This window comes from Trachurus trachurus, assembly GCF_905171665.1.
Source record: "Trachurus trachurus genome assembly, chromosome: 10".
NCBI classification, from domain to species: Eukaryota; Metazoa; Chordata; class Actinopteri; order Carangiformes; family Carangidae; genus Trachurus; species Trachurus trachurus.
Window position 1 is genome coordinate 21,909,588 of NC_139894.1, and position 26,367 is coordinate 21,935,954.

Sequence of the window (26,367 nt, forward strand, 5' to 3'; positions counted from 1 at the left end):
CTGGGGTCATCTGCGACTTCGTCTTTTCCCTCTGCGAGGCTCGCCTTGATTTTTCATATATATTTATATGCGCGTGTGTGTTGGAAAAGCAAACGTTTTCAGCTGAAATTGAACTGGAGTTGCGAGTGTTTAAATATACATGAAGGAGAGGGCTACATGAATGCGATCCTGTTCTGGATGGTGAGCAGTTATGAGCTGTGTCATGTGTCGGCGCTTTCGACTGCTCTGTGCAGGGCTTTCATCAGCCTCTGCCTCTGTCACTGAGACATTCCCTTCTCCCTCCCTGCTCCCAGCTCCACTTTACACACTGTAATAAGGCATTCATACTCTCTCTCTCTGTTGCCTCGGCTGTTTTGCTGCATACTACATTGCAGTCCAAGTGTAAAAGCCTGCTGTTGTGTCAGTGAACGTGTGCAGCTCTTTGATGTGCAATGATGTTATTTTACCCTATGTGTGTGAATATATATTATATATTTATATATTATACTATATGTATTTAGCTACATTTCAAGGCTTATACTTAATATCATACATGTATTTCATTCTGTCTATTTTATAGTTATTTGTCTTTCCTCTGACATTTCAGCTGCACAAGGTGATTGGTTTGTTCTGTAGTAACAAGGACATCATGTGCATTGACATGTTGTGATAATCCATGCGATATATTGTCATCTGCTGGTTAATATGTACTGCTGTTTCCTTGGGGATTAGATGTGGCTGTCATGTTCCAGCTTGAAGATATCATGAGATCACACTGTTGCCTGCACTTTAATGAATCTTTATTGTTTTCATTGTATTACCAATCAATCATCATTTTATGCAATTACTGTTGCAGTTTTTTTTTTATTCTTTTTTTTTTGTGTACTGTTATAATGATTTGTCTAGTTTTAGGGTTTGTGTGTTTACCTCTAATGGGAGGCATTATAAAACACATCTTTTAAGCTCCCACAGAGTTCAAAACAACAGGAATGTATTTTTCTCTCACGTCTTTTTCTTTTCTCAGACAGCAGCAGCTTTCACAATTGAATTTGAATGCTATGCTTTTAGCGCCAGGGTTGTTTGATTATCCACAGACAGGGAGCTGTGCTGGATTCCATTCCTTTCATCATGCTTTAACCAGTGTGAGCTGGCTCCCCTGTCGTATTTTATGAGAGGTGATTTTAGTGCCTCTCCTTTATGCAGATGATTTTGGCTGCCGCTCCCCAGTCTAGTCTTCAAGAGGTGGATATTGGTTTTGACAAGAGAGCTAACCTCGCTACCTTCGCTCTCACCAGGCTGTCTTCCCGACTGCCTCGCCAGGCTGGATATTCTGGGCCATATGCTAATGCGAATTACACTTAGTGAAAGGGAGGATGCCGGATGTATCTACAGGTGTTTTCAGAATGAGGCTCTGTGACAGGAATATTACACTGGGCTGCAAACCTCATTGACCCCTCACACCCCCACAGGGATGAGAGTGAGCCATATATGGTCTTCATGTGCAGTAACACTCCCACTTTATATCCTCATCAGATGAGGAGGATCCAGCGTATTCAAGCAAACATATGAATTACAGGTTGGCACAGAGCCTACAGTATATATGGGATCATGTGCTGTCATTTACAGGATTTTTTCCCCTTCCACTGATAAGTGTTCGTACTTCCTTTGCCTAAAGCCACTGAATTTGTGCACTTCACACTATGTAGGGCTTGCTCCTATTAGATATAGCCCCTGGTAAGCTGCATATCTCACTCTTGGCTTTACACAGGAGGTACCAGATGCAGGATGTAAATTTTGTGAATGGGGATAATGAGCAATGTTAATGGAGTATTTCTGGTCCTGGTTCAGCTCAGGAAAAGCCTCATATGCAAACTGTGGAGCTCTTTTATACAGTGACTGGACTTAAAAGTTACTTTTGCATTCATGTGGTTGTAATTCAGACGGCACTGTTAAAGAAAACGCAGCATTCACACATGAGGGTGATCATGTTTCCGAGTTGATGCTGAAGCTTGAACTATGAAGTCAGTCATACAGTGTGTGATAATCATGCCTCTATTTCACTCTGCCTCCTGTTTCACTGACTAAGTAGAGGGCTTTGCATGATTGCTTGGATGAGTGTTTCCCCTCAACGCTGCATTGCTATTGTCCACTTGTCCCTCCTTCATCTGTGTAATTGTATGCATGAAGTTTCGACTGTAAATCCCAACTGTTGGCAGGTTGTCTGCTCCTGCAGTGCCGGGTATTCTGGTAAGCCATTGGCTGAGGGCTATTGGTTTTTCTTAAGCTGGCAAACATCATGAAAGATAACACAAAGAGGAGCTAGGTAGGTCAGGTTTTTTTTCATGCTTCTCCAGTCGAATAGATTGGAGGAAAAAAAAAAGCAGGCGGCATTTGTCTCTCCTCTCTGCCCGCTGAAACAGATAGAGTAGCTGTGTAGAATAAAGGAGATGCTTCTCTCTCTATCACACTCCATCAGCATTATTTACCAGACCTGCCAGTTGCTTTGTACAGCACCTCTCCCTGCCAAGTAGGCGACTGGCGTACGACCAGGGGCTAGTGACAACAGGCTACAGTGGAAAGCAAGGAGAGCTGTGTGGATGAGCCAAGTCTATTCATTCCCCTAGGCCGCTGAGTGAAGCAGAACTCTATCTGCTCTCACTGTGGAGAACATAGCACTTTATGGATTTATTTTTTATTTTTTATCATACGCTATGTTAGAAATGATCATAAATCTCGCCTTTCTTCTTGAATCAGAGTAGAAATGCCACAAAGTGCAGCATTAATAGGTTTATTGTAGCAAATATACCATACTTGTGAACCTTGAGCCGAAGTAAAAAGGCTTAGAATAACCACTAGGAGCTCTGAGCATGTTACATGTACAGTACTGTATGTACTGTACTGGAGGTGAATCACGCGTGTCAGAGAGGTTGCAATAACTGCGTGTTTTGTTTGTCATCCTCAGCCACACTCCCATCAGCTTTCCTCACAGAAACCTATGGAAACATCAGCACTCGGGGCTTGGACACAGAAAAGTGATTTTTTTCCACTGTGTGTCACAGATGGTGGGAAAGCCTTTGTAATGCTAATATAATATCACACTGTGTCGGTCTAGCTCTGCAGTTCGCTCTGTGCACCAAGCAGCCTGGCTGTGGAGTGATTTACCAGTATGGAGAGAAAAAGACCTCCCTTGGTTCACACTGAAAAGGCTGCGTGGTTGGCGGGTCCTGCCGCTCGGCCTGCTGCGACTAGGCCCGCCTTGACTTTATTGATTCCCTGGTCCGTCCATTGCTGCGTTCTGTTAATTAACTCTGTCACATTGTGTATGCTTATGGAAAAGGATATTACTAAGGGGGACTAGGCATTAAATTCTAGGAAGGAAGGAGGGAATGATTTTCCTGAACCCCAGGGAAAAAAGCTGCATTTTTAGGGCAGACAAAATGGAAAAAGAAAATCTGCACACAGCATCGCAACATAAATACACACATGTTCTAACATGAAATGTTTTTCTTTCTCTTGTGAAAAGCGGGTGTTGGCAGTAAAAGGTACCTGACTATCTATTATTGTGGCTCTTACTCGTACTGTTATGCCACCTCCCAACAAACGAGCCAATGGCAGGCCACTGCCTTTGGTGTGAACCAATGACTTTGTGTCTCCTTCTGTGGCAGCAAGTCAGCTGCCAGAGAGGAGGAGACGGGGACATTGATGTCTTTCTCTAGCTGCACCACGTCACATTGTTGTCTATTCGATTTCCAGCCCTCATCTCTGGTATTTGAATCACAAGGGGGAGCGTTTCATATCCTTGCTGGGAGAAGAAGGGGGATCGTGTCTATCTGAAAGAGCATGCTGGATTAAGGGGGTTATTTCCCCAGAGGGGGGGATATGAGAGTGAGTGTCACTCAGACAGCACTCACTCTCACACTGCCTCTGCCTCTGCATGTTGCCAGGGAGCCCCAGCTTTGACTTCTTCCCCTCTCCTCCCCTTTCTCTCCTTCATCATGTAATCCTTAGCTTTTTGCTCTCTCTCCCTCTCCACTTCCTCCGTCTCATATACATCCGCTTCCTTCCATCTCGTCACACTCCCTTCCTTCTTCCCCTGCTGGTTCAATGCCGCTCTACAGGGAATGGAGAATTGCGTTGTTCGGAGGATGGTTGTTATTCCAATCACACCTCCAATGGAGCGAGGGTCCAGTAAAGTACAGAATAATTGGCAGGTTCCAGCAGCTACAGACAGCCATGCTATTCTAATGTGTGTGCGTGTGTATGCATGGATGTGTGTGTGTGTGTGTGTGTGTGTGTGTGTGTGTGTGTGTGTGTGTGTGTGTGTGTGTGTAGCTATGATGAGAGGTGGCTGCTGTAGGTGCAGCATTCAGAGGTCATTTCATTAATTACTAGCTCTTGTGTTACGTGCGTGTTCTCACATTCTGTTTGTCAGTCTGTGTAGTTATGACATGTACGTGCTGACAAACGAGCTCGCTGCTGATAAAAAGGACAAATCAACCAAAGAACAAATGACCACTGATGTAATAATTAAACCCACATTTTTACTGTTTCATTAAACCAGCCAATACTGTAACATACTGAGTAATTTGGCTGCAGTTTTTTGTCTGTTTTTCTTTCTTTTTTTTTATCTGGCTCAATATTTAGCCCACCTCTGCGTCATAACTCACTAATACTATTTGTGTCTGTGTTTTGAACGTGATTCTGTAATTCAGACAGTAGAGTAATGGTGCAAGTGGAGCAGATGTTTGGTAAACACACACACCCTAATTAGCTGAGGGTCATGCTGGGGCAGAGGGCAGAGGGCAGAGGGCAGGGGTCGCATGTGTTCACCCTGTGCCTTCTGAGAGTCCCCGGCTGATAGGACTCCGGGGGTGACCACTGATACACATCAATGGAGTCAAGCAGGGCAGCTAATCAAGCATGTGGGGTATAGGGCTGGGGACAAGCGTCAGGGAAAATAAACCAGTGCTATCTGCTGGCAAACACATTGACCCGCAGACTTAATGGAACATGTCTCCCATAGGTGCACTGCTCTATTGATTAGCCATTGATGGCAGTTGTAGCCAACACTGATATTGAGTGTGATTTTGCTGTTTTTCCACCATCTCCGCCATAGGCAGGTCTGTTCTTGCACAGTTTGAAATAAAAAGGACACACCATAGCTCTTTGTCATTACATGCACAGTTTTTTTTCTTTTCTCAGCTGTGATTGGCTAGCACCATAGCGACCATCATCACTTCTTGCTCTGATGCCCTTTCCCTGCGATCCATCCTCACCTTTAAGGGCTTCTCATATTGAGAGACTCTAACTTTAGGTTCATCCTTGAACAGACAAGTATGGTGTGCACACACACACACACACACACACACACACACACACACACACACACACACACACACACACACACACACACACACACACACACACACACACACACACACACACACACACACACAGTATATATGCACTACATTGGACACAAACACAGGCACACACAGAGATGGATAACCAGAGCCAAATGCTGCCACGTGTTAATTTATAGCTAGGAGCACACACACATGCACAGACACACAAGAAAAAAAGAAAAGCACTGGCCCTAAAAGAAATTGCATAAATGTCAATTATTCTGGATTGTATGTGAGAGAGGTATAGAACAAGTGGTGGTAATAAAAAATATTGATCACTTCAACCCATAATGTGTCTGCAGGCATTGTTGTGGCAGAAACAGGCATTGACAGAGTGCCTTTGCAGGCATGTAAACCTGCAGGACATAATGTCACTGTATTAGCACTGATCACTGCAGTGTAATGGCCCCCACCTCCACCCTCCACCCCTCAGCCTGATTTAGATTCAGCAAAGCAAACGAAGCATGGCTCTAATAAATGCACCTGTTGGAAATATGATGATTGCATCGCTGATCGTCGACCCTTTTTTTCGCCATTGCAGTAAAGGTTATTTGATGCATGCACTGCAAGCGTGTATGGCGTATCAGTCAGGAGTTCATAGGGTTGGTCATGATCAGTAGTTTTGGCTCTGTGTTTCTGGGGGGTGGATGCATCTTCTGTATTTATCAGCACTTACTCATACATCAGCATCTTTTTAACTGTTCTGAGTGGGAGCGCTGTGTATGTAATGAGTGTGTATGGGAATGTGTTTTGTGTGTGTGCGTGTGTGCATGCCTGTGTGTGTGAGCTTGTGCGTAGAGCTGCTTGTATGCAGAGCCTCATTAAATACGCAATCGTTTCATAAGACTGACCCTTCATGAGCGGTGGGTGGACCAAACAGAGATTTGCTCAAATGAGCAAATGAATCTGTAATGTGAAAGTTTATGGTGTGTTAGTTGTGTGTATGAGTGAGTGTGTGCGGTGTGTATCAGCTCATATAAACCTACAGTGCATTTACAATTTCTGTGATCGAATAATTTAGCTTTCCGTGTCTCACCCAGTCTCCCTCTACTCTGTGTGTTCTTGTGCGGGGCTTGTTATAGCAACCTCAGGCTTTGAGATGTGCTTTTGTTAATGTCATCACATTAACTGGGTACTGGCGCGTACTCTCATGTACCATAAGAAGATTGTTGTACATGGGAGCGGGATATATCCATATGTTAGCGAGGATGCCATTGCCCCTGTCTCATTAGCAGCAGTGCTGAGGCCGCGAGCTGCTTCTTGTGCTCCGTTGGGACAGCTGATGAGGCCTGACTATGTGACCTTTAACAACCTAATCAACTTTTAACACCTTGCCTACTGCCTGCCTTATTGCCATTCTTCTTTGCCGGCAGGGCCCCATGCCCATTTAGACTCCATCACTTTTTTTTTGTTCTAAGCAGGAGTCTTGTTTTGACTGATCATCTGAACATGTATGAATGAAGCAGCACTGTAAACACATGCTGCAGCAGCAGCCTCTGGAGGCATGCAGTGATGCATTGCAATCGACTGTCTGTCTCCTCACTCTAAGCTCTCCCTCTGCTTGTTTCTTTCCTCTCATTCTCTCTGTGTTTTATTTTCTGGCTGTTAATAGCTCAGGTTGTGCAAATGATAAACAGAGAAAGAGACATACAGTAGTTGCCATGTATATGTTCTCATTTTGGCATTGGGCAATAGCACAAAATTAAATACATTATCGCTCCATTACATTTTGTACCTGCATGTACAACATAGTATGTAAAGCTAACTCTGAGAATAACAGATTTAATAATGCATTTATCTGCCATCTTCCAAGTGCATATTTTCCATAATAATAAATACTTAATAACAAATATTAGCATGCAGCACTAGGAAGGTGGTAGTGTCTTCTCTAATCAGAAGACCTGCAGCAATTATCAGTGTGTTGGTTGATTTTATAAAACCACTTTAATTTTAAAACAACAAATGTGTACAAATACAACACAAACATACATGTTTAAGCAGTTTAATCTGTTGAATTTTTAATTGCCAAGAAACACTGATCCAAACTGGATGATTAACCTCCAGTAGAATATAATGATAATAACACCTATGAAATACAATTGTAAAATATAATTCCTTTTAATGCAATAGTCACTGTATGATATATTCTGCTATTGTAAGGACAGTAGCACAACTTATGTAACACAAAACAAAACCATAATCAGCTTTTAATGTTGCTGTACAGTGCAGGGTGCATAGAATAGAATCAAAATGTTATGCAATGCAACTCAAAGGCATCTTCAACATTTTTTTTAACATTATGTGTTGCAACGGTGTTTGTTTCTCTAGAGATATTGTGCTGCATTGAATCATATTTTATAGTTGGCCATGTTTTTGACTTGCTACCGAGGACACATATTTGTTTTGCAGTAAGTTGAGGTTATGTTGTAACAAATAACAATGTCCTTAAAATGTTTAAAAATCCATTTGCATTTGGAAACTCGTGTAAAATAAAAAACACTGTATACTAAAAGCATAGAAAGGCCATTTTAGTTTGCCTCCTTGCAAGAAACAAGGGATCTTGGTGTCATGTACGAGAGAACTGTCGAGGTTAAGGGTTTATTGTTGACCTTGAAAACACCAGCAGATTTCTTTATTATCACATGACCAAAATCCCATATTTGCAATATCTATGATTCACGGGGCAAACATTATTGAATACAAATCCAAAACAGTTGACAAGTCCTCCACAAATACTGAATTTGTCCTTGAAGTAGACATTAAATTGAAGAAATTTCAGGAGATGTGGGCTAAAAGCAGATGAGAGAGTTAAAATCCACTCGTCTCTGAAGCCACATACTGAGCTCAGATTAAATCCTGCTAGAAGTGTCACTCACATACTATATCTCAGCAGTACTGCAATCTCATTAAGAGAAAGATACTAATGGACTGAGCAGTCTCTTGAGAAAAAGCTGGATTCTGACATATCTGCACCTTTATTCTGAGGCAGACAGAGTCCTTAGAGGTAACAGTGGCTACAATTGTCCAGGTCTGGCTCTGTAGGTTGTGCTGTGCTGATAAAGATCCAGCTCTATAATCCTGATTCATACTGAATCTCCACCTATCAGACGCTTCCTGGGCTCTTCAGCCGCCTGTGATTGACGATGATTATCTCAAGCAGATACCATATCTTTGCCATCACCGTGGCTATGTCAGGGATTTTAGGTGTGGATGTTTGATCAAATACAGCACCAAACATCTGGCGGAGAAGGCGTCCGGTAGCAGAATCACATGTAGACAGGACCACTGAATTAAGATAAGAATGTGGGATTTTTTCCCCGCCCCTCTCTCTACGTGTGTCACAGACAAAATCACTGAGATTTGTCTTCAGCTTGTGGCACAGATATTGCCTGACAAGCAATCTTCATGACAGAGTTGGCCAACTGAAGCTTTGAGCTTTGTGTTGAGAGGCGTCTGAAACAAAAACACAGGCATGATTCAGGACACCCACACCTACACACTGTAGATCTATTGTGGCTCTGACACACTACGCCACCAAATTTCATGAGCTGCTGTGTTGTTTTGCTCTACATTTGATTCTGTAATGTTTTTGGATTACAAATAGGGTTATAAATAATAGAATTGAATATTTTGTGTTAATTCATTGTTATTTTTTTGTGCTAGTGGAATCATATCAGATTCCTTTAAATGTGATGCACTCCAAAGTACTGATTACGAGTCTGAGCGAACTGTAATTATAAGATAATAATTTAAAGCTGCTCTAATCAATATTTTTGTATCAACAATGAATAAAAATACATGTAATTTGAAAGGATGTGATTTTGATGAACCCAGAGAGAATTATAACCCTACTCTGCAATTCCCATCACCTTGGAGCTTTTTAGTGCTTATTATTAAGTCATTGTTGTTGTTTTACGGCTGCAACTTTAATGTTTTGGTTCAGTCTCACCGCCCCCTCACTGCTGTTTCTCTATTCTGCAGGCAGCTCTATTCAGCAAAAAACCTATAAAAACCTACACTATACACCACGTCAAACAGCAGACAGATAAAGTGAATAGGTGGTGGAGTATTCATCAGCTGAACAGTCAGATTATTCCCTCGGGAGTTGGTGGAGAACAAAACAGAGCAAAACAAAGACAAATATTGGTATATTACAGTATAATAGTCATCAGCTGGAAACAAACACTTAAAATAGAAGCTGTTTGCTCTGTATCTATGATATGTTATGTGTATGGATAAAATCAATCCAGATAATCAATTAAAGGTTCAGTGTGTAATAATTGGCAAGGTTTATTGGCAAAATCTGAATATTCTACCCATGAATATATTTGTATAAGTGTATAATCTATACAATAAAAAACTGTTTGGTTTTCATAGCCTTAATTGTTCTTTTATATATACTACATATAGCCACCGTCACTTTGCAGACGGAAGAGGTGAATGCAAGCGAGTGAGTGAGCGAGCGCAGCAAACTAGAATCTGAATGCGAGATATCATGTTTTTACCCCCATATTACACACTCAACCTTTAAGAGAGGTTTAAGTTCATGATTAACATGACGTAAAGACCTATTTAGCTTATTGTGATAAAATACAGATATAAATAAAGAAAATGTATTTAATTTGTGTTAAATGTTAATATTGAAATAGTGAGTTCAGATGTATCAGGTAGCCTTTAATACAAACAACTCACTTGGTCTTTACAGTCATGCAGACACACAACGTAAATACAAGTAGGCAGTCGGCTGTGCTCTTTGCGATGCGTTCAAGTAAAGGATTTAACAGAGAGAATAAACTGACACGAGCTGATGCAAAATGTTTGATCTGTCGGCCATTGGCAGCGTTGCATCTTTGAGGTTGGCTTGGTGAGTCAGGACCCTCGGAAGAGAAGAGCTCTAACATATTGGCTGTTAGAAGAACTGTTGACCTTCGACAGAACAATGCTCATGTTTGTGCGAGAGAAACAGAAATAGTGGGAGGGAGAGAACCAGAGACTGCTTCTTCTGCAACATAGAAGGAACAGAGACGTGAACAGGGAGGGGACTATGGAAGAGCTCTGTAGTCCACCTGTTAACAAGAGAATATCATAGGTTAAAGAAATGTGGCGTGATGGCTCAGCTGATAGCACTGTTGACTGATCTCAAGTCTGCCGAGGCCTGTGTGTGTGGAGTTTGTGTTTTTTCTCTCAGAATGAGAGATATGCAGCTTGTCTGGAGAATGGTTTCCCTCTTCACAACAGTAGGACAGGTTAAATTCAGAGACCTGGGCATGTGAAAAATTGTGCTCGACCTTGAAGAGCCTCTACTTATATTAAAAAGGAGTCTGTACTCCCACTACCATTCACAGTATTCAGTTTGTGTTTCATTCCCAGAGATAGAAATTCTGGCCTGTAAGATGAAAGATGAAAGAAGTTCATACCTGTAAATGTGAGTCTGTAAATACAATGTGTATGTGTCATTTAAAAAAATTAATTCCAAGTATTACTGTGTACCTGCGCCTGTATTGAATTTGTGTTTCTCTGTACTCCCACCACGTACCGCTGCGAGCTCACAAGCTTAAGAGTATTACCGTGAGTTGCGTGTGAGGCAGGTTACACAGCCTGTCTGCAGCCAGCCGGTGAACCTGTTCTGAAACTGTATACCTGTGCTGAAAAGAGGAGTCGCCATTTCAGCGCTGTCTGTTTGGATCAGTGTTCCCTGTGGCGCTATGCCCTCTTTGAGAGCTCCTCTGTTGGGGATCTATTCCTTGGCCCCTGACTCTCTCCCTTTGTTGACACAATGAGCCCTTTGTATGGACATATACTTCTGCTGTGGGACCTTGCTTCGTATTTTCGGCAATTATACACAATCCCACTCCTGCCATCCCTCTTGTTGCAGCTTCATTGGAGAGAAATGCAATCGAATCAAGGAGAAATGCAACGCAACGAGGACAGGGGAAGAGGCTTGCAGGAATTTGATTGTGGCGCTGATAAGTTCTATATAGCAAGAGTAAACATGTTCTTATCTTGTTATCCAGCTTGCACATTAACACATGGTGTGTGGAGGAGGTGGAGGAGGGTTTAAAAGGATAAATAAAATCCTAATCATTCTGTGTGGCTTTTCCCACTCTCTGCTCTTTGTCTCTATTTCTGTTTTGCATCATGCAAAGAACCCCAGCGCACACACTAGAACAATGGAGAGGTCAGAAGCACTAGCCATTTTCCCGCACCTGCTGAATGCTCCAGAAATGAGTGCACAGTGATTACGTGCCCTAATGTGTGGTGTTTAAAGAGCGGTTTCCTGCTGCAGAGTTAAATGGTGGTGCCCTCTGTGAAGTATTAATGATGTGGATGGATGAATCAGGTCGGCACAAACCTGTTGACGGCAGCCGCGGCGCTCTCTTAAAGCTGCACCCAGACATCAGGCTTAACCGCTTGGCAAATTGGACATGCTTGTTGGCTGTAGCTCCAATTTATGTGCACTCTCTATTGCAGTTAGTCCATCTTCATTATTGAAATGGCCTCTCGTCAGGTCTTGACAGAGTGGTGGAGATGGTGAAGGGAAAGGGAGGGGGGGGGCATACAGGAGAATCATGAATAATGTGGAAAATAAACACATTTGAGGCACTGGAGCTGGCTGGCAGGAGGGGTGTTGGGAGTGTTGTCTCTCTGTCTCTCTCTATTTCTCTCTTCATGTGATTGTATGTGCAGCTCCTGCCAGTGGATGCTGATGCTGTGGATCCTCGGCCTTGGGGCTTTGTCTAACACACATGCAATTGGGCATAAACACACACACACACACACACACACACACACACACACACACACACACACACACACACACACACACACACACACACACACACACACACACACACACACACACACACACACACACACACACACACACATGCAGAGACCTTGCTGCACATCCACAAGCAGCTCTAGGTGCTGAGCTCTGGCAGGACCTCTGTAGCTCTGACCAGCAACCCAGCTGTGTGTTGTGTCACTGCCACTCTGAGACACACTGCACGGTGGCTACAGCCTATTTTTAATAGGGTGCCGCTGTGACTTTCCTTTTTCAGAGTGCTAGGGATTGTTGCATTGATAAGGCCTGGGCTTAGCTCTTCTGGGTCAGCCAGTTCAGGAGAGGATATCCAATTCCAGTTCATGCTTTGTCAAAGAAGATGTATTTATTGCCAAATGTAGAATTTCAGTTTCCCAGCGTGCTGAATTGGTACAAGATGACCTCAAAACCATCCTTTAGCTAAGTTTCAGCTCTAGGAGTAAGAGCGCTTCTGAATGAGGAGAGGAGCAGGTTCTGGCTGGGTCTACCCACAGGGTCCCTGTACCTGCTGCACACATGAGCAGATGTGATGGCTCATGAGGTAATTACCCACTGAGCCGGTGTGTCTGCTAGTATAAGCTGAAGCAGGGGTTCCCTTCAGGTAACTCTGCTGCTCCGGTCAGTGAACAGCTAATGACATTTAGAGGCAATAGGATGAAAGAGATGGCAGTTGTTTGTAGTCAGCCGCACACTACCTTTGTCTTATTGTCTGCCGTCTGTCTTAATCTCCCAGCCACCCTTTTCACACCACAAGGAGATCATGTTATTAGATCCCCTCCCCTGGCTCATTTGTCATCCTGCAGCACCACTCCTCCGGAGAAGGACTGCAGCAGCTGAAAAAAAAGAAAACAATATAAACAGGCAGGAGGCCACAGCATCAAATGTTCATCAGTTACTGGCCTATAGTCCCTCGTGCCGTCATTATTCTTTCAGGAATCACTCTAGATTAATATGCTTTTTCTTCTCTGTGCCACCCCACCCATTTTCAAGAGGCTGACAAACTTCACCTTCTTTTTTCTTCTCTTTACCCTCAAGGTATTGTTTTAAATGACTCCATGCCTAGTGCAGTGCATCCTGCTATGTATACTCTCCACCATCCCCACCCCCACTTTCTCAATTGCTCGTTACAGTAAAAAGTATTGTTAGTGTTCACAGTTTGCTGTCACCGCCTCACTCAGATCTCTTTAGTCTCTCCTCTTTGAGGCGGGTTGGTTTCCCTGCTGCCGAGGCACACATAAGGGAGGGAGTCAGCTAATTACAATAAACAAATATGCTCAGAGCCGCCTATGTAAGGTTCGCATAGGTTAACAACTCTGCTATAAATGTTAAATGAAGCTTAAAATAGGATAGTATGGCATACAGTTGCCATAGTGATCTCAGCTGCAATTCTTTGTGTACTTTCTTGGTTGGCAAAGTTTAAATTAATTTTAGACACGAATCTGTGATACGGAGAAGAAATGACTGATTGTTTGGTGCCCAAAGGGCTTCTTTGATGTCTCTATCATGTTTGGAGCTTTTTCTACAATTACTGCAACTTTGTGTTTGCCTGTTTCTTGTGTCAGTGCTTTTTTTGTGATGAAATCTAATGTTTTGCTGTTAGTGTTCTTTTTGCATTAGAGACACGGCAGTCACCCTTTATTGATTCCCTTCGTACTCATGTCTCTTTGTATTTCTCTCCGTCTTCTCTGTTTCTCTCCGGCTTTCTCTTTCAACAGGTGGGACAGTCAAAATGATGCGTAGGAGGTGCAGCATTGGGCCGTATTGATGGATGTGTTAACAGACAGCAGTCTCACATTGATTGTGAAGACTACAGAACCAGAGAATGCAAATGTACTGGAGAATACAGGTGAACTATTCACGTTTTTTTTTTAATAAGTTGTAAACATAATATTCATTCATTACTTTTAACTTCCTGGTAAACTGAGCAATGAAGATGAAAATGTTAATTTTTCCTTTTAATTCTTGGAAAATGTGCTTTTAACGTTTACAGATACTTGGTTGTTGACCTAAGAGAAAGAATTTTAATTTTCCCAAGAATAATCAAGCATTCGTTAGAATAAATGAAAGCTTAATGACAACCGTTTCTCTCACAGCAGCATGAAAACTTTGAAAAGACAATTAGTGGTTAGTATTACTGCATACCATGGAACTCGCTTTCCTTGAATTAGCTTTTCACCCACAGTTTTAAGCTGTTTGACAAGATATGGGGAACGTGAAACACATCCTGTCTTTTTTAGATGAAAAGTGGAAAAGAAACATTGAATGAAGCGTTTTAAGCTATTGTTAATCCTCTCTCCCGATGCCTCCACAACTCAGAAATATAACATCTCCTTTTTGGCATAAAAAGGTGCAAATGTGAAAAAGGGTAGAAGCTATTAATTCTTTCACACTCATTGTCATTCATTTGCACAGGCAAATGAAGGATTTGGTATAAAAATACTGTTTATTCAGACTTATTTGTTCAGTTTTTGTTTTCAGGTTGTGTCAACTCCTCGTCTGTGTATTCTCACGAACTAAATAATAATATTTACATGGTGTGAGCTCCTGACAAAAACGTAATTCAAATAATTCCAGGTACATTTTGCAGAACAGTCTGTCCCTTTTGCTGAACTATTGTTGTGCATTCTCCGGAGTTCATTCAGCCACTGCCTACTGCCCCCTATAGTTTACCTCTACCAAGAACCACTGATCCTTTATCTAGATGTTTCAGCTCTGGTCAGTCTCACTAGGGACTGACTTGTTCCCACTGTGAGAATCACACAGATTATCCCCAGCACTAGTCTGTTCCCTGAGAGGCACTGAGAGGAAAAGAGAGAGGGAGAGAGGATGGAGAATGGGAGTAAGGAAAAGAGAAATAGAGCAAAGGGTGAAAGCAGCTCCATTGAGCAGGAATAGGGCAGCTCTCTGAGGAGGATGGCCATGAATCATGCTGCAGTTACTCACCACTTGTTATGAACATCCTGTACTGGCTAGATTGATTTCCCCCCACCATTCACAAAATGTCATATAGTGGGGATGGAGCAAAAAGGTAGCAAGCGGCATCTGTGGCTGGCCTACCAGCTGGATGAGGGAACGCCCCGGGTGGCTGAGCTGCAAAACGGCTAGCTCTGCATTTTACCACTGTAAAAGCCTTCATATAACAGGGATAAGGAGCAGGCAAGTTGGAAGGGAAGGAGATAGCGAGCAGAAAAGGGAGGAGGATGGAGGGGGGGGGCTGGGAATTTGGAGTGATTTTAAAAAGCCATTTAAAGGGGAAAGCGGTTTTCATCTGCACTGTATTTCATATTGTGACATTTCAGCTGTTATTCCTTTGGTCCATCAGAATGGATGTATGACTTTATTTAATAATATCAGGGACATAAGTACTCTACATGTAGACAGTTAGTTACATATTCATTTTTTTTTCTATTCCTATTTCGAGAAATGAGGCGAATAGATGGATGGATATATGTGTGCATGTGCATGTGTGGCTGTGAGTGCATGTGTGGCATCTGACACACTAATAGATGAGGCCACAGGCGCCAACTCGTCTCTCTCCTCATGTCCATGACCATGTCCCTCTGCATGGGCTCATTTCCCCGGAGAGAGTCGCCTGGCACAGTGCTCGGGGCTCGGGCTTACCTCAGGTGGATGAAGCCCTGGACCGCCATGGCTAGAGAGCGAGAGAGCTCCGAGCGCTAACTGGTCTGGGCTGGTCTGGGCTGGTCTGGTCTAGCTTGGCGGTGGTGGGGCTGTCTAGCATGGCTGGGCTTGGCAGGGCCGGGGATCAGAAGATCACCGCCACCTGCCAGCAGCCGGGGTTCTTCCATATGTTCAGTGGTGAATGTCCATGCCAGCTTGCATGGGCTGCAGTGTCATATCCAGCCTCAGCTTTTATTCAAGTTGCACTTCTCTTAATACACACAGTTATAAAACTACAACTGTGTGTTAGAATGATCTCAGAGTGCACAAAGCTTGTTTAAAAAAAAAAAAATTTTATTAGGATGCGAGCTGCTCTTTCTGTAAGCTCGATATTGAATTCTGGCAGCAGTGAGTATTTTGGATGTTTATCTTGTTTACATTTGCCAGCATAGATGCAGTGCTAACATTATGCTGCACTATATCAGTGAAAATAAGGCCGCCGATCCCCCTTTGACCTCCAATGTCAAACTCAATTTGTCAGCTACAGTCGCCATCGTAAGAACCCGTATGCGTGTGCTCTGAGTGTAGTGTGTGTATGTTTGTGTACCTGTCTGACTGACTGATCTGTGGCACATTCTGAACAGCTGAAGAGCTAATGGTCCAGCTGGAGACAGATGGCCTCTCGATAACACTATACCCCCAAGCCAATACTCACACTCTATCACACACACACTCATCCACTCATGCACACACACCCTTTCTCTCTCTCTCTGTCTCTCTTATACACAGACGCACACACACACAACACACACACACCAGAAAGTCACATGCACGCACACATTGGATAGGAAAGATTGTTAATCCATTATAAACCCTGAGGAAACACATTTCTCAATATGAGTTTAATGTTTCACAGCAATTTTGAACAATCTTTATATAGATTAGGTGGCAGCTTAGGTTTCATGCAAGCATGGGGGGAGAACGGAAGTTAATTTCTCCCCCTTTTTGTAATTTCCCTCTTTCTGCGGCCTTGCTTTTTTTGTAAGGTTAATTTCTTTTTATGTTGTCTATGAGTGCTGAGAAAATTACTTAGTAGATGATTTCAAGTACTTCGACTGTTACTACCAATATAATACCAAATAAATCTGAATGAATCGAGTCCACGCCTGGAAAATTGTAATTGTAGTCTTGCTCCTGTCTCTACAATAAGTGCCATATGATGCCATGTGGTTGGTGATGTGTCAGTAACATGCTTTTGCTCAGGGGTCATTTTGGCTCACAGATTGAAGGGAACTGATGGCAAACGCCTCGCTGTGTTGCTTCTGCAGCCTCTGACAAGTTGCTGCTATAACAGTTTTCTGACTCCGAGAGGAAAAAGGGAAGATGCATATTTCTCCTGAGGTTTTCTTCATTAAGGATGACAGTAGCGCAGTTGTATGCTTTTAGTAGGCGTTCTGGTTGCTCCGATGTGTCTGCAGGCCGCAGACCCAGAGAGACCAGCTCTCAGAAAATTCATTACCTCGTTAAATCACTCTCAAATCATATCCATATTCAAAGATTTATTCGCCACCGAAACAGCCATGTTGGATGCCGTTTGTTAAGCAGTCTTTCCCTCAAGCATTTATCACTACCTCAACAGTGATTAGGCGCATCCATCCTAAAATGGGGGACGTTGCTAGTTAACCTCTGTGAACACATTAATTGCTGTGGTATGTTTTTCAATTTTCATTTTTTTTTCCCTGGCATGGTTTTAAAGAATATGTGTGTGAGGCAGCAGCTTGGGACTGTAGAGGGAGGCAGGTGTAGATGATATTGGTTATACAGTCTCCAACATATGGGCCTGTCGTGTCCCATGTGTACGTACCTGCCTCCTCTGCTGTCATCTAATTATGCAGAGCAAACAAAGCTATCTGCCTGCTGCTACAAGCCTGCTTCTGTGGGTTTTGATTGTTACTCATCAGATGGATGTCTTCAACTGATTAAGACATTGTCACAATCGACCTGCAGAAAATCACCAAAAACCTACTTTCAATTTAGTCATTACCGCTATTGTTGCTGTGTAATTTTGTGGTATCTTGTTACTTCACAGTTAAGATGTGTCTGTGTCTATACAGATGGAATTCTAAAAGGAGGGGGAGGTAAAGCAAGACGACTGCATTATATTGATGGCATACATTACCTTTGGGTTGGGAAAGGAAGACAATATCACAACACTACTTCTATATACTCTTTCCATAAAGTAGATGACTTCTAAACCCTCATTATTTTAGTAACACTTCAGAGTGCCTTTTCTTACTCTCTGTCTATGAATGAAAGCTTTATTTAACACCAACCATTTAGTAACTATTATCTCATGAAACAAATGTTGCATAATTGTACAAGTCATTCCATTGATCAAAACACCCACTTCCAGGACGCTCGGAGAGAGTTGTTGTTTCTGAGAACGTCCTGTAAGATGCTGAAAAATGATCATTTTGTTCTAATATGTGGAACAAAAGAATTTCTAGCAGCTCCTTCATAATTTTTCATGTTCACCTGTTAACTTAGCAGGATCCAGGGGATCTCACTTTGGGTGAACCTGATGTGAATATAGTGTGGCTGTGTTAGGTCTTGCCAGGTCTAGACTTTCGCATTTGAACATCAGGCAGTAATGCAGTACCCAGCCTGACATGGCTAATACCTCTCGCTGAAACTAAAAATTAATGTTTAAGGCTTGCGTCACAAAATGACATTTTGAGCTCTAGGGGGTTAATTGACAGTAATTGCATTTCAGCAGCCCAGAAGAAATGTCAGTGTAACTACAGCACAATAACAATGTAATTTAACTACAGACTTATGTTTCACAGAGCTGAAATGTCTTTTCTTTTTTTTTTCTTTTAGGGGTATGTGAGCAGAGTGGTGATCTGAGTCTTTGCGGGCTCGTTGATGCTGCTCTCCCTCCATCCTCACCTCCTCCTGCTGCAGAGATGTCCCAGCAGGCCTGCCCAACACACCAGAGGACCACGCCTACGTCGCCAACCCTCCCTCTGCCCATTGACACTGACCCCTCGCTGGGCCTAACAGTAGCACCCTGCCCTCCCTCCGATGACTCTCCAACTGTAGTTCCCCAGCTTCAACACACTCCCACTCCCACATCACTCCCCACCCCAGCTTTAAGCTCCTGGGGTTCAACAGGAGAGACTCAGAAAACGTCCCTTCCGCTTCCCATTGCCCTCCCCCTCTCAGCAACAATGATGGAGCCCGGCACTGTGTCCGCCCTGACAGAGGAGTGTCTTCTTCAGCCTGCCCCCACCTGCCTTGGCTGCTTCATTGAAACCCGCGATGCTACTGATCCCAACTCCATCCAGAACCCGCCCCATGACCCCAACACCAACCCTGACACAGAGTCTGGGCTAAGCGTAAGGATAGGGGATGTGAGCCGAGAGGACTTCTCTGACATCAACAACATCAGCATCCAGTGCCTGAGCCATGCGGGGGAGGCGGTGAGTCACTACGGAGAACAACTCCTCTCTGACCAGCTACTTAGCTTTCCTCTGCCGAAAGCCCCAGGTGAGGGCAAGAGAGCAGATGGAAACAAAACAACAGAGGATTGTGATGATCCAGAGGATGACGCAACAGCTAAGAACTTGTATGAGGGACTGTTACTTGACAAAGTGAGCGGGGAGGAGGTTCTGCTGGCTAATGCCGGCCAGGACTGGGGCTACTTTGAATCCTTCATCAGCGAGAGTAAGATGGAGCTGCTAGACCTTTGTTCTAAGAACGAACTGTCTGTCAACCTCTTCTCTGAGGAAGATGTTGACAATCTATTTGATGACGAGGATGATGATTCAACTTTAAGCAGCGATGTTTGTTCACTGAAGATTCGTTATGAGTCTTTCCAGGACAACATGAGGGAAAAGACAAATGTGCTCCAGGAGGAGACACAGTTCAACTTCTTCCCCAGTGTCCTGGCCAACTGTGCCAAGAAAGAGGAAGGAGTGGGAGTCTTGAGGAGGAGTTCTGAGGAGCTTCAGCCCAAAACCGATGAGCTCATCCTGGAGACAGGACAGGAAGGAAAGGCCGGGGACTGCAGTGGTAGGAGCCCCCTCGATGGCTCCCAGGGCTCACCCATGTCTACTCCCAAAGTCAATTATCTAATGGACTTCAATTCCACAGAGGAGTCGGGAGAATTCAGTGATGACAGCTCCTGCACTGGCTCCTCCTCAGACACCCTGCAGGAGGGCAAATTTAAAAAGGCCCACTCGAAGAGATTCCTCAGCCCCTCCAACCCTCTCAACTACGGCTTACGCTCCAAGAGAAAGGTTCGATATAGTGATGATTACTTGTACGATGTTGACTCGTTGGAGAGTGAGAAGAACGCTGAGAAAAAAGAGAAAGCACCTGCTGGTCAGAAAGAGGAGGAGGATGTAGACTGGTGCCCCAAGAAACGTCGGAAATCCTGTCGTAAAGAGCCTCCCGTGGTCATCAAGTACATCATCATCAACAGGTTTAAAGGAGAGAGACTCATGTCAGTGAAACTGGGCAAGTTAGACCCTGTGGATGCTACTGTGAGCTTAACCACTGACTCAGTAAGCAAATATGAGACACTGGCTCCTTTGAAGGATTTCTGGCAGGAGAGGCAAAGAGAGAGACAGGAACAGCTTAAGCTGGCTGCCAGAGATAAACAACAACGTGGTTTTCATCTAAACGGACGCCATCATCGCCCTTTTAATTCTAGTCATCCCAAAAGGAAATACAAGATTGCAAACAGGCTTAAGGTTCAGAGGATTCACACTGTGGAGCAATCAGCAACAGCACAGGGCTCCCCTCTCTCTGATCAGGGCCAGGGAGGTGTCACTAAAGAGGAGACCACCCCCACGGTAGGGGGAATAATAGCAGCCCCAGGCCTCCCAGTCACATTAGACACAAACTCCATCACGCACACAGTCACGGCCAAGAGCCGCTCCCAGGAGAGATTGGAGAGGGAGGGGAGGAGATTGGGAGGAAATAAAACAGTCAGGATAAGGAAATTCAAAAGCGAAGCCAGGCTGAGGAGCAAGAAAATGAAAGAGGCAGAAGGAGAGAAGGGGAGGAGCGTGACAAATGAAACGGATGCCTGTGTTGCCGCAGCACAGATTGAGGACCCTACTGCTGGGTTAGAAGAGGCAGGCATTAGCTCAACTACAGTCAAACCCCATTTCTCTGACAGTACCGCCACTGCTCCCACAACTGAGGAGAAATTCCCCTTTGTTTCGTCCACCTGCTCTCCTGACAAAGCTTCCTCCTCAGAGGAGGTGGAGGCAGGTGTCCCTGTCATCCCGGGGGGCTACCTGCAGACTCTGTTAGATGCTACAGACTCCTCTGCTGGAGCAACTATCTCCTATTTCCCCCAGCAGCCCTCTAGGCAGCAGTATCCTCTGGGGCTGTCCCTGGAGGAGAAACAGTTTTCGTCTCTGCAGCTCGCTCAGAGTTGCGTCCTCTCGCCTCCCTCTGAGTCCGAGCTCCAGCAGTCTCCGCAGAACTGCCCCAGCTTCCCCCAGATGTGGCACCCACAGCTTTGCGCAAGTCACAACCAGAGCTTTGGGCCAGAGACCCCTGAGACTCCCATCTTACCCAACAACTTCCCAGGTGCTGTGCCCCTGAACGAGAGCCTGCCAGTGTCTAACTACAGCCAGCTGAGCCCTGAGGCTGACAGGCTGCTTTATGAGAAGAGCTACCTGACTGAGGCCGGGCTGCAGCCCGGGGCAGATCTGCAAGTGTGTCAGTCTGTCTGTGTGGAGGGCCAGGTGCAATACCAGAGAGGGTCCCTATGCACAGACAACGGCAGGCTCATCAGCTATGACTCAGTGGGCTCTCTGTCAGCCTCCTCCAGCAATTACAGCTCCCTCAGCCTCAAGTCTTGTGAGCGGGAGGGTGAGGAGGAGGGCCGGGACAGCTTTTTAGCTCATTGCAGTCCTAAAGTGGTGATTCAGCAGAGTGTAGACGCCCTTACCCCACTCAGGGAGTCCTCAGACCTGCTGGATATCTCCAACTTCACCCCTGACAAGTTTCGACACTCATCGCTGTCAGAGCTTTCCCCTCCTGAGACCCCCAACCTGTCCCCCCAGGTGGCTGGGCGTGAGATGAAGATAGCGGGGAATGTTGGAGAGTTCCAGGACGTGAATGATATCACCATAGACTGCAATAGGGAGGTAAAGTGGAACTGTGACGTTATGCAGCAACAAGAGCACACGGCAAATGCATACACGGTGGAAGAAAGCCAGTTTCCACTGCACAATTTCAACAGTCAGGACGTGTTAGGTTTAGAGAAAAAGGAGCTAGGATTGACCGAATTTGACGAACAGACTGGTGAGATGGTGCCCGGCGCAAAAAGCATAAAGTCAAAGAGGAAAGGCAATTGCAAACAGACAGCTGCAGGACAGAGCCCAAAGAAAGTCAGAGCTCCCAGAGCTCCCAAGTCAGAAAAGGTCAAGACCCCTAAACAGAACTCGCGTTCCACCAAAAAGATAAAGGCCATGTTAGAGGGGAAAGCAGCAAAGAACCAGGCAGGTGGTTGTGGCACAGGCCTGACTGACAGTAGCAGCACTGGGGACTGGTCTGGCACCGGCTGGTCAGAGAGCAACAGTCTGGTCGGGGACGACCAGAGAGAATTCGAGGAGCCCTCTAATATTCTGTCCAACATTGTCTCTGGCATGGCTGAGGTCCAAAGGTTCATGATGGCCTCTATTGAGCCACTGTGGAATCCCATGTCGGAGGCCTGCATGCCCTCCGAGGCCAACAGCCTCAACCTAAAGACCCTCAAAATCTTGGCAGGCACAGAGGCTGACCTGAAGAAAAAAGGAGCCGTGCTAACAGGGGCTGGGAGAGGCAGAAAGGCTGGGGGAAAGGGAGGCAAAAACCAGGCCAAATTCAACCCCTCTCATCCCCTATTCCCCCAACTGGCTCTGGGCTGTAACATGTTTGATAAACCCAACTTTATTAACCCTGGGCCTGCACACAAAAAGCTGTACCGCCACAAGACCAGTGCAAAGTTCCCTCGGATTGAGACACTGAAGGGGAAGCGAGGTGAGAGGGACCCAAATAAGGACATAGCACTGATGACCTCTTTTGAGAAACTGAGGTAATATTTTGTTATCAGCTGCTGTTGCACCCCTTTCTCACTTTCCCCCACTACCTGCTCAGCCCTCCCTCCCAAGCATACCTACACTGACGCTATGCCAGAGCTGCATGAGTACTACGTTCCCCCTGACTACTCCCACTTCCTTTTAACCCCCACCTGAAGAGGAAATTAATATCTGCATGAAAAACTTCTTGTACTTTGCAAACTACCTATTGAGTGATTGTGTCAAGCTTGATTGAGATTTGAAACGACCATGGCTGCATTTTTCTTGCTTTTGTTGTTTCTGCTTTGTTTGTTCTTCTTATAGTCGTTTTTTGTTTTATTTTTGTCTGAAAAAAAAAAAGAATAAGCCTTGAAAACAGTTCTGTCGCCTTTTTGAGGAACTTTGTTTTTGTATTTTCTCAGCAGAACTAACTCCCCTGAATTATGTATTTATTCCCCCTTTTCCCTAAAGATGTAGCTATATACACAAATGCATTGAGTGACATCTACGCACCCCTCCTCCTCATCTGTTTTTGTATGCAGAATATGGATGTCCTGTTGTTGCTGTCCTTCATACACTGCCTGGCTCATTTCAAGAGGGAAACCTACAATTAATGAGCCCTATTTAAGCCCAAGACATCTTGAAAAAGCAAGATGGGACCATTTTGTATTGATGACATATCAGACATTGTCTTTTTTTCCCACTCAAAGTTGGAATGACTTTCCATTTCCTTTTATCGAGCTTTTTTTTTTCTTCTGGAGTTTAGAGGAACTGGTTATCTAAATTTACATTTTTACGCCTTGCAAATTCATAAAAGCTCCACCCTCAGAGTATTTTTGTCAATGTTGTTGTACAGGGACATGCAATATTTGCAAAAAAAAGATAATTATAATCTTAAAATCAATGTGCCAAAAGTAACAATGCTGTGTAAATGACCTCTTATATATGTGTGAATATTGGCTGTTCCTCTTTTCTATCCATTGGAATATTGGCTGCTCGGGTTGGAGACTACTTACAGAGACTTGCCACTACAGGAATTCTTTATTTGGGACTTTTCTCTCTCCTCTGATGAAAGGCACCAACAGCTGGCAGTGGTACACTACCACTCACTAAACCAAATCAGAAAGACTCTGAATTCTCCTCGTTTCCCCCACTTTGTTTGCCAAATTCAATTTACCTCAACATCGCCTGGCACTGAGAAGCAACAAAAGAGAGGCAAAGGGGAGATCTGCCCTGAAGGCTACTGTAGAGGAAGAAGATGGAAAAAAAGAGATGTTCATATGAGCTTTCTCTGGACCAAGGAGAGTGTAGATGTTTGAGGGTAAGCAAGGAAATTATTTGTCATTTGTCAGAGGCTGTGCCTCACTGAATAGCTGTTTTGTACTGGAAATTCAAGGTGGTTTATTACTCATAGAGATTCTGATGCACGCATCAGTTGTGAATGGACATTACATTTTTGCAGTTAGATTTAATGTGAATGTGAAAGCAGTCTTCAGTACAAATGGAATCGGTAATCTTGTAAATCAAGGAAAGCATGTGCATTAGCTCCACATGGGAATCTTACTTCTATCTTACCTGAAATGGTAATTTAAACAGTAATTTTTCTTGACATTCTCATGTAATTTATTTCTTAACACTGCAATACTTCATCAGTTGCACCACTGGTGTATTTGGTCTCTTATTATTTTGGTTCATTTTTTCACATGTCTAAATTTAACATCTTTCTTTTTGAAAGTACTTTCTTTTACGTCTTAGTCGTCATCTCAGTTTTAATCGGTCAATATTTTGGCAGAAAATATTGTCAAAATTAACGCCAAAAAGGGCACAAATAAAAAACAAACTAAAAAAAAAAATACACAACATGATCCAGTGTAAACTCTGTATTAATTATTTTGGGGTCATTTGCCACCTTAAATAAATCCACCTTAAAGTGGACCTTACAATCAATGTTTAATAAATAGAATGCAGGGGAAATGAAGAGTCTTGTTAACTGATTACAAGAGTATCATTTACCAATATATACTCCAACAATAGGCCTATATTTTTTCTCTCGAACGTTGAATTTTATTTTTAAACACTGCAGTAATTACATGAGACTGCGTGGAGATGTGCGGACAAATTGAAGCTTGATTTAAAAACAGACCTTGTCACACTGGATATGGTAATTCTGACACACAGGTGATAGTAATTGACTGCTTGCATATGGCAAGATTCATAATCAATCTTTCTCTGTCTCTTCTTTCTCTCCTCTCTGCCATGATCCTTTGTTTCTTTTCTCCAGTGTATCAGGGTTAGGACCAAGACAAGCTGCTGATGGGAAGCTCCACATGGGCTCCAAGCCCATTTAGTCTGCCTTCTCTCATTTCTGCCTATTGTCAAATTGAATGTACTTCTCTGAGTTCATAGTTCTTTTTCTTTTTTCTTCTTTTCTTTTTGTTTTTAAAATGTGCCACTGTTGAGCTGCCTCATGTTAATGGTGCTAAGAAAGCTGTCAATTGTTTTCTTTTCTTTTCTTATTTTTTTCATTTCTTTTTTTTTCTTTTCTTTTCTTTTGTTTTCCCAGAGTTAACAAAAAAGAAATGCAAAATAGATTAGGTACCTAACCCTCTTTATGAATGTATATTATAATGTTATGTTTGATGTATTCACTTCATGATTCTTTGACAATGATTGGAATTACTTTTGCTCTTTTCATTAAAAGATTACCGAGCTTTATATATACTGTCTAGAGTTGTTACCAGAAGGAATCTTAATGAACTCTTGACACTACAAAATCTTGTATATTTTTTGTGTGCCAATTTGTAACATATTTTGTAAGTGTATATTTTTCTTAGAAAGTGCTGTGAAGTATTTGTGTGTGTGAGTAACCTTTTATGCGCCTCTATGGGCAGTGGAAAGGATATACAATGACAAGTTTCTGGTTTTAAAAACCAAAATATGAAAGTATCAACAGAAAACTAGAAAAATTTACATTTTGTTGGGAGTTTTGTAATAAGACCATGATCTTGTTGTGAGAGTGTTGTGTTACTGTGCAAAACACAAATAAGCAAAGAAAAAAAATGAAAACTTGGAAAAAAAATATATAATTTGTGAACAATTTGCTGTTTTATAGATTTTCATGTAAATTATTTGAGTATTATTTTGTTTTTTGTTTTGTTGTAACTGTTGCAAAGGTTTTAAATATTTGTGATCAAGCCTGTATGGTGATAATGTAATATTGGTAACTTGCTGAGTTTTGTAATAATGTTTATGGAGTAAATATACAAATTAAAATAAGATTTTGAATGCTGCTTTCTGAAGAGAGTTGGGTTGTGTTTTTTCCCGCCCACCCTTTGCCAGTAACTACAGTCAGCAACTGTAGTATAAACAATAGACATCTACATACTAATTCTCTTCTCTGCAAATCAGTTCAGTGTTTTCAAAATGATAATTATATAGGTTATATTACAATATACAT

The 26,367-nt window shown here is 43.3% G+C and overlaps 1 protein-coding gene across 1 annotated transcript; it reads left to right on the forward strand.

Moving 5' to 3' along the window:
- Positions 1 to 13,971: 13,971 nt before the first annotated feature.
- Positions 13,972 to 25,258, forward strand: nexmifb (neurite extension and migration factor b; the record flags this gene model as incomplete). The annotated part of the gene is given in 4 exon segments (XM_083980476.1): positions 13,972 to 14,055; positions 14,057 to 14,066; positions 18,709 to 22,927; positions 25,192 to 25,258. Coding segments are annotated over 4 exon segments (4,380 nt in total).
- Between the last annotated feature and the right edge of the window lie 1,109 nt (positions 25,259 to 26,367).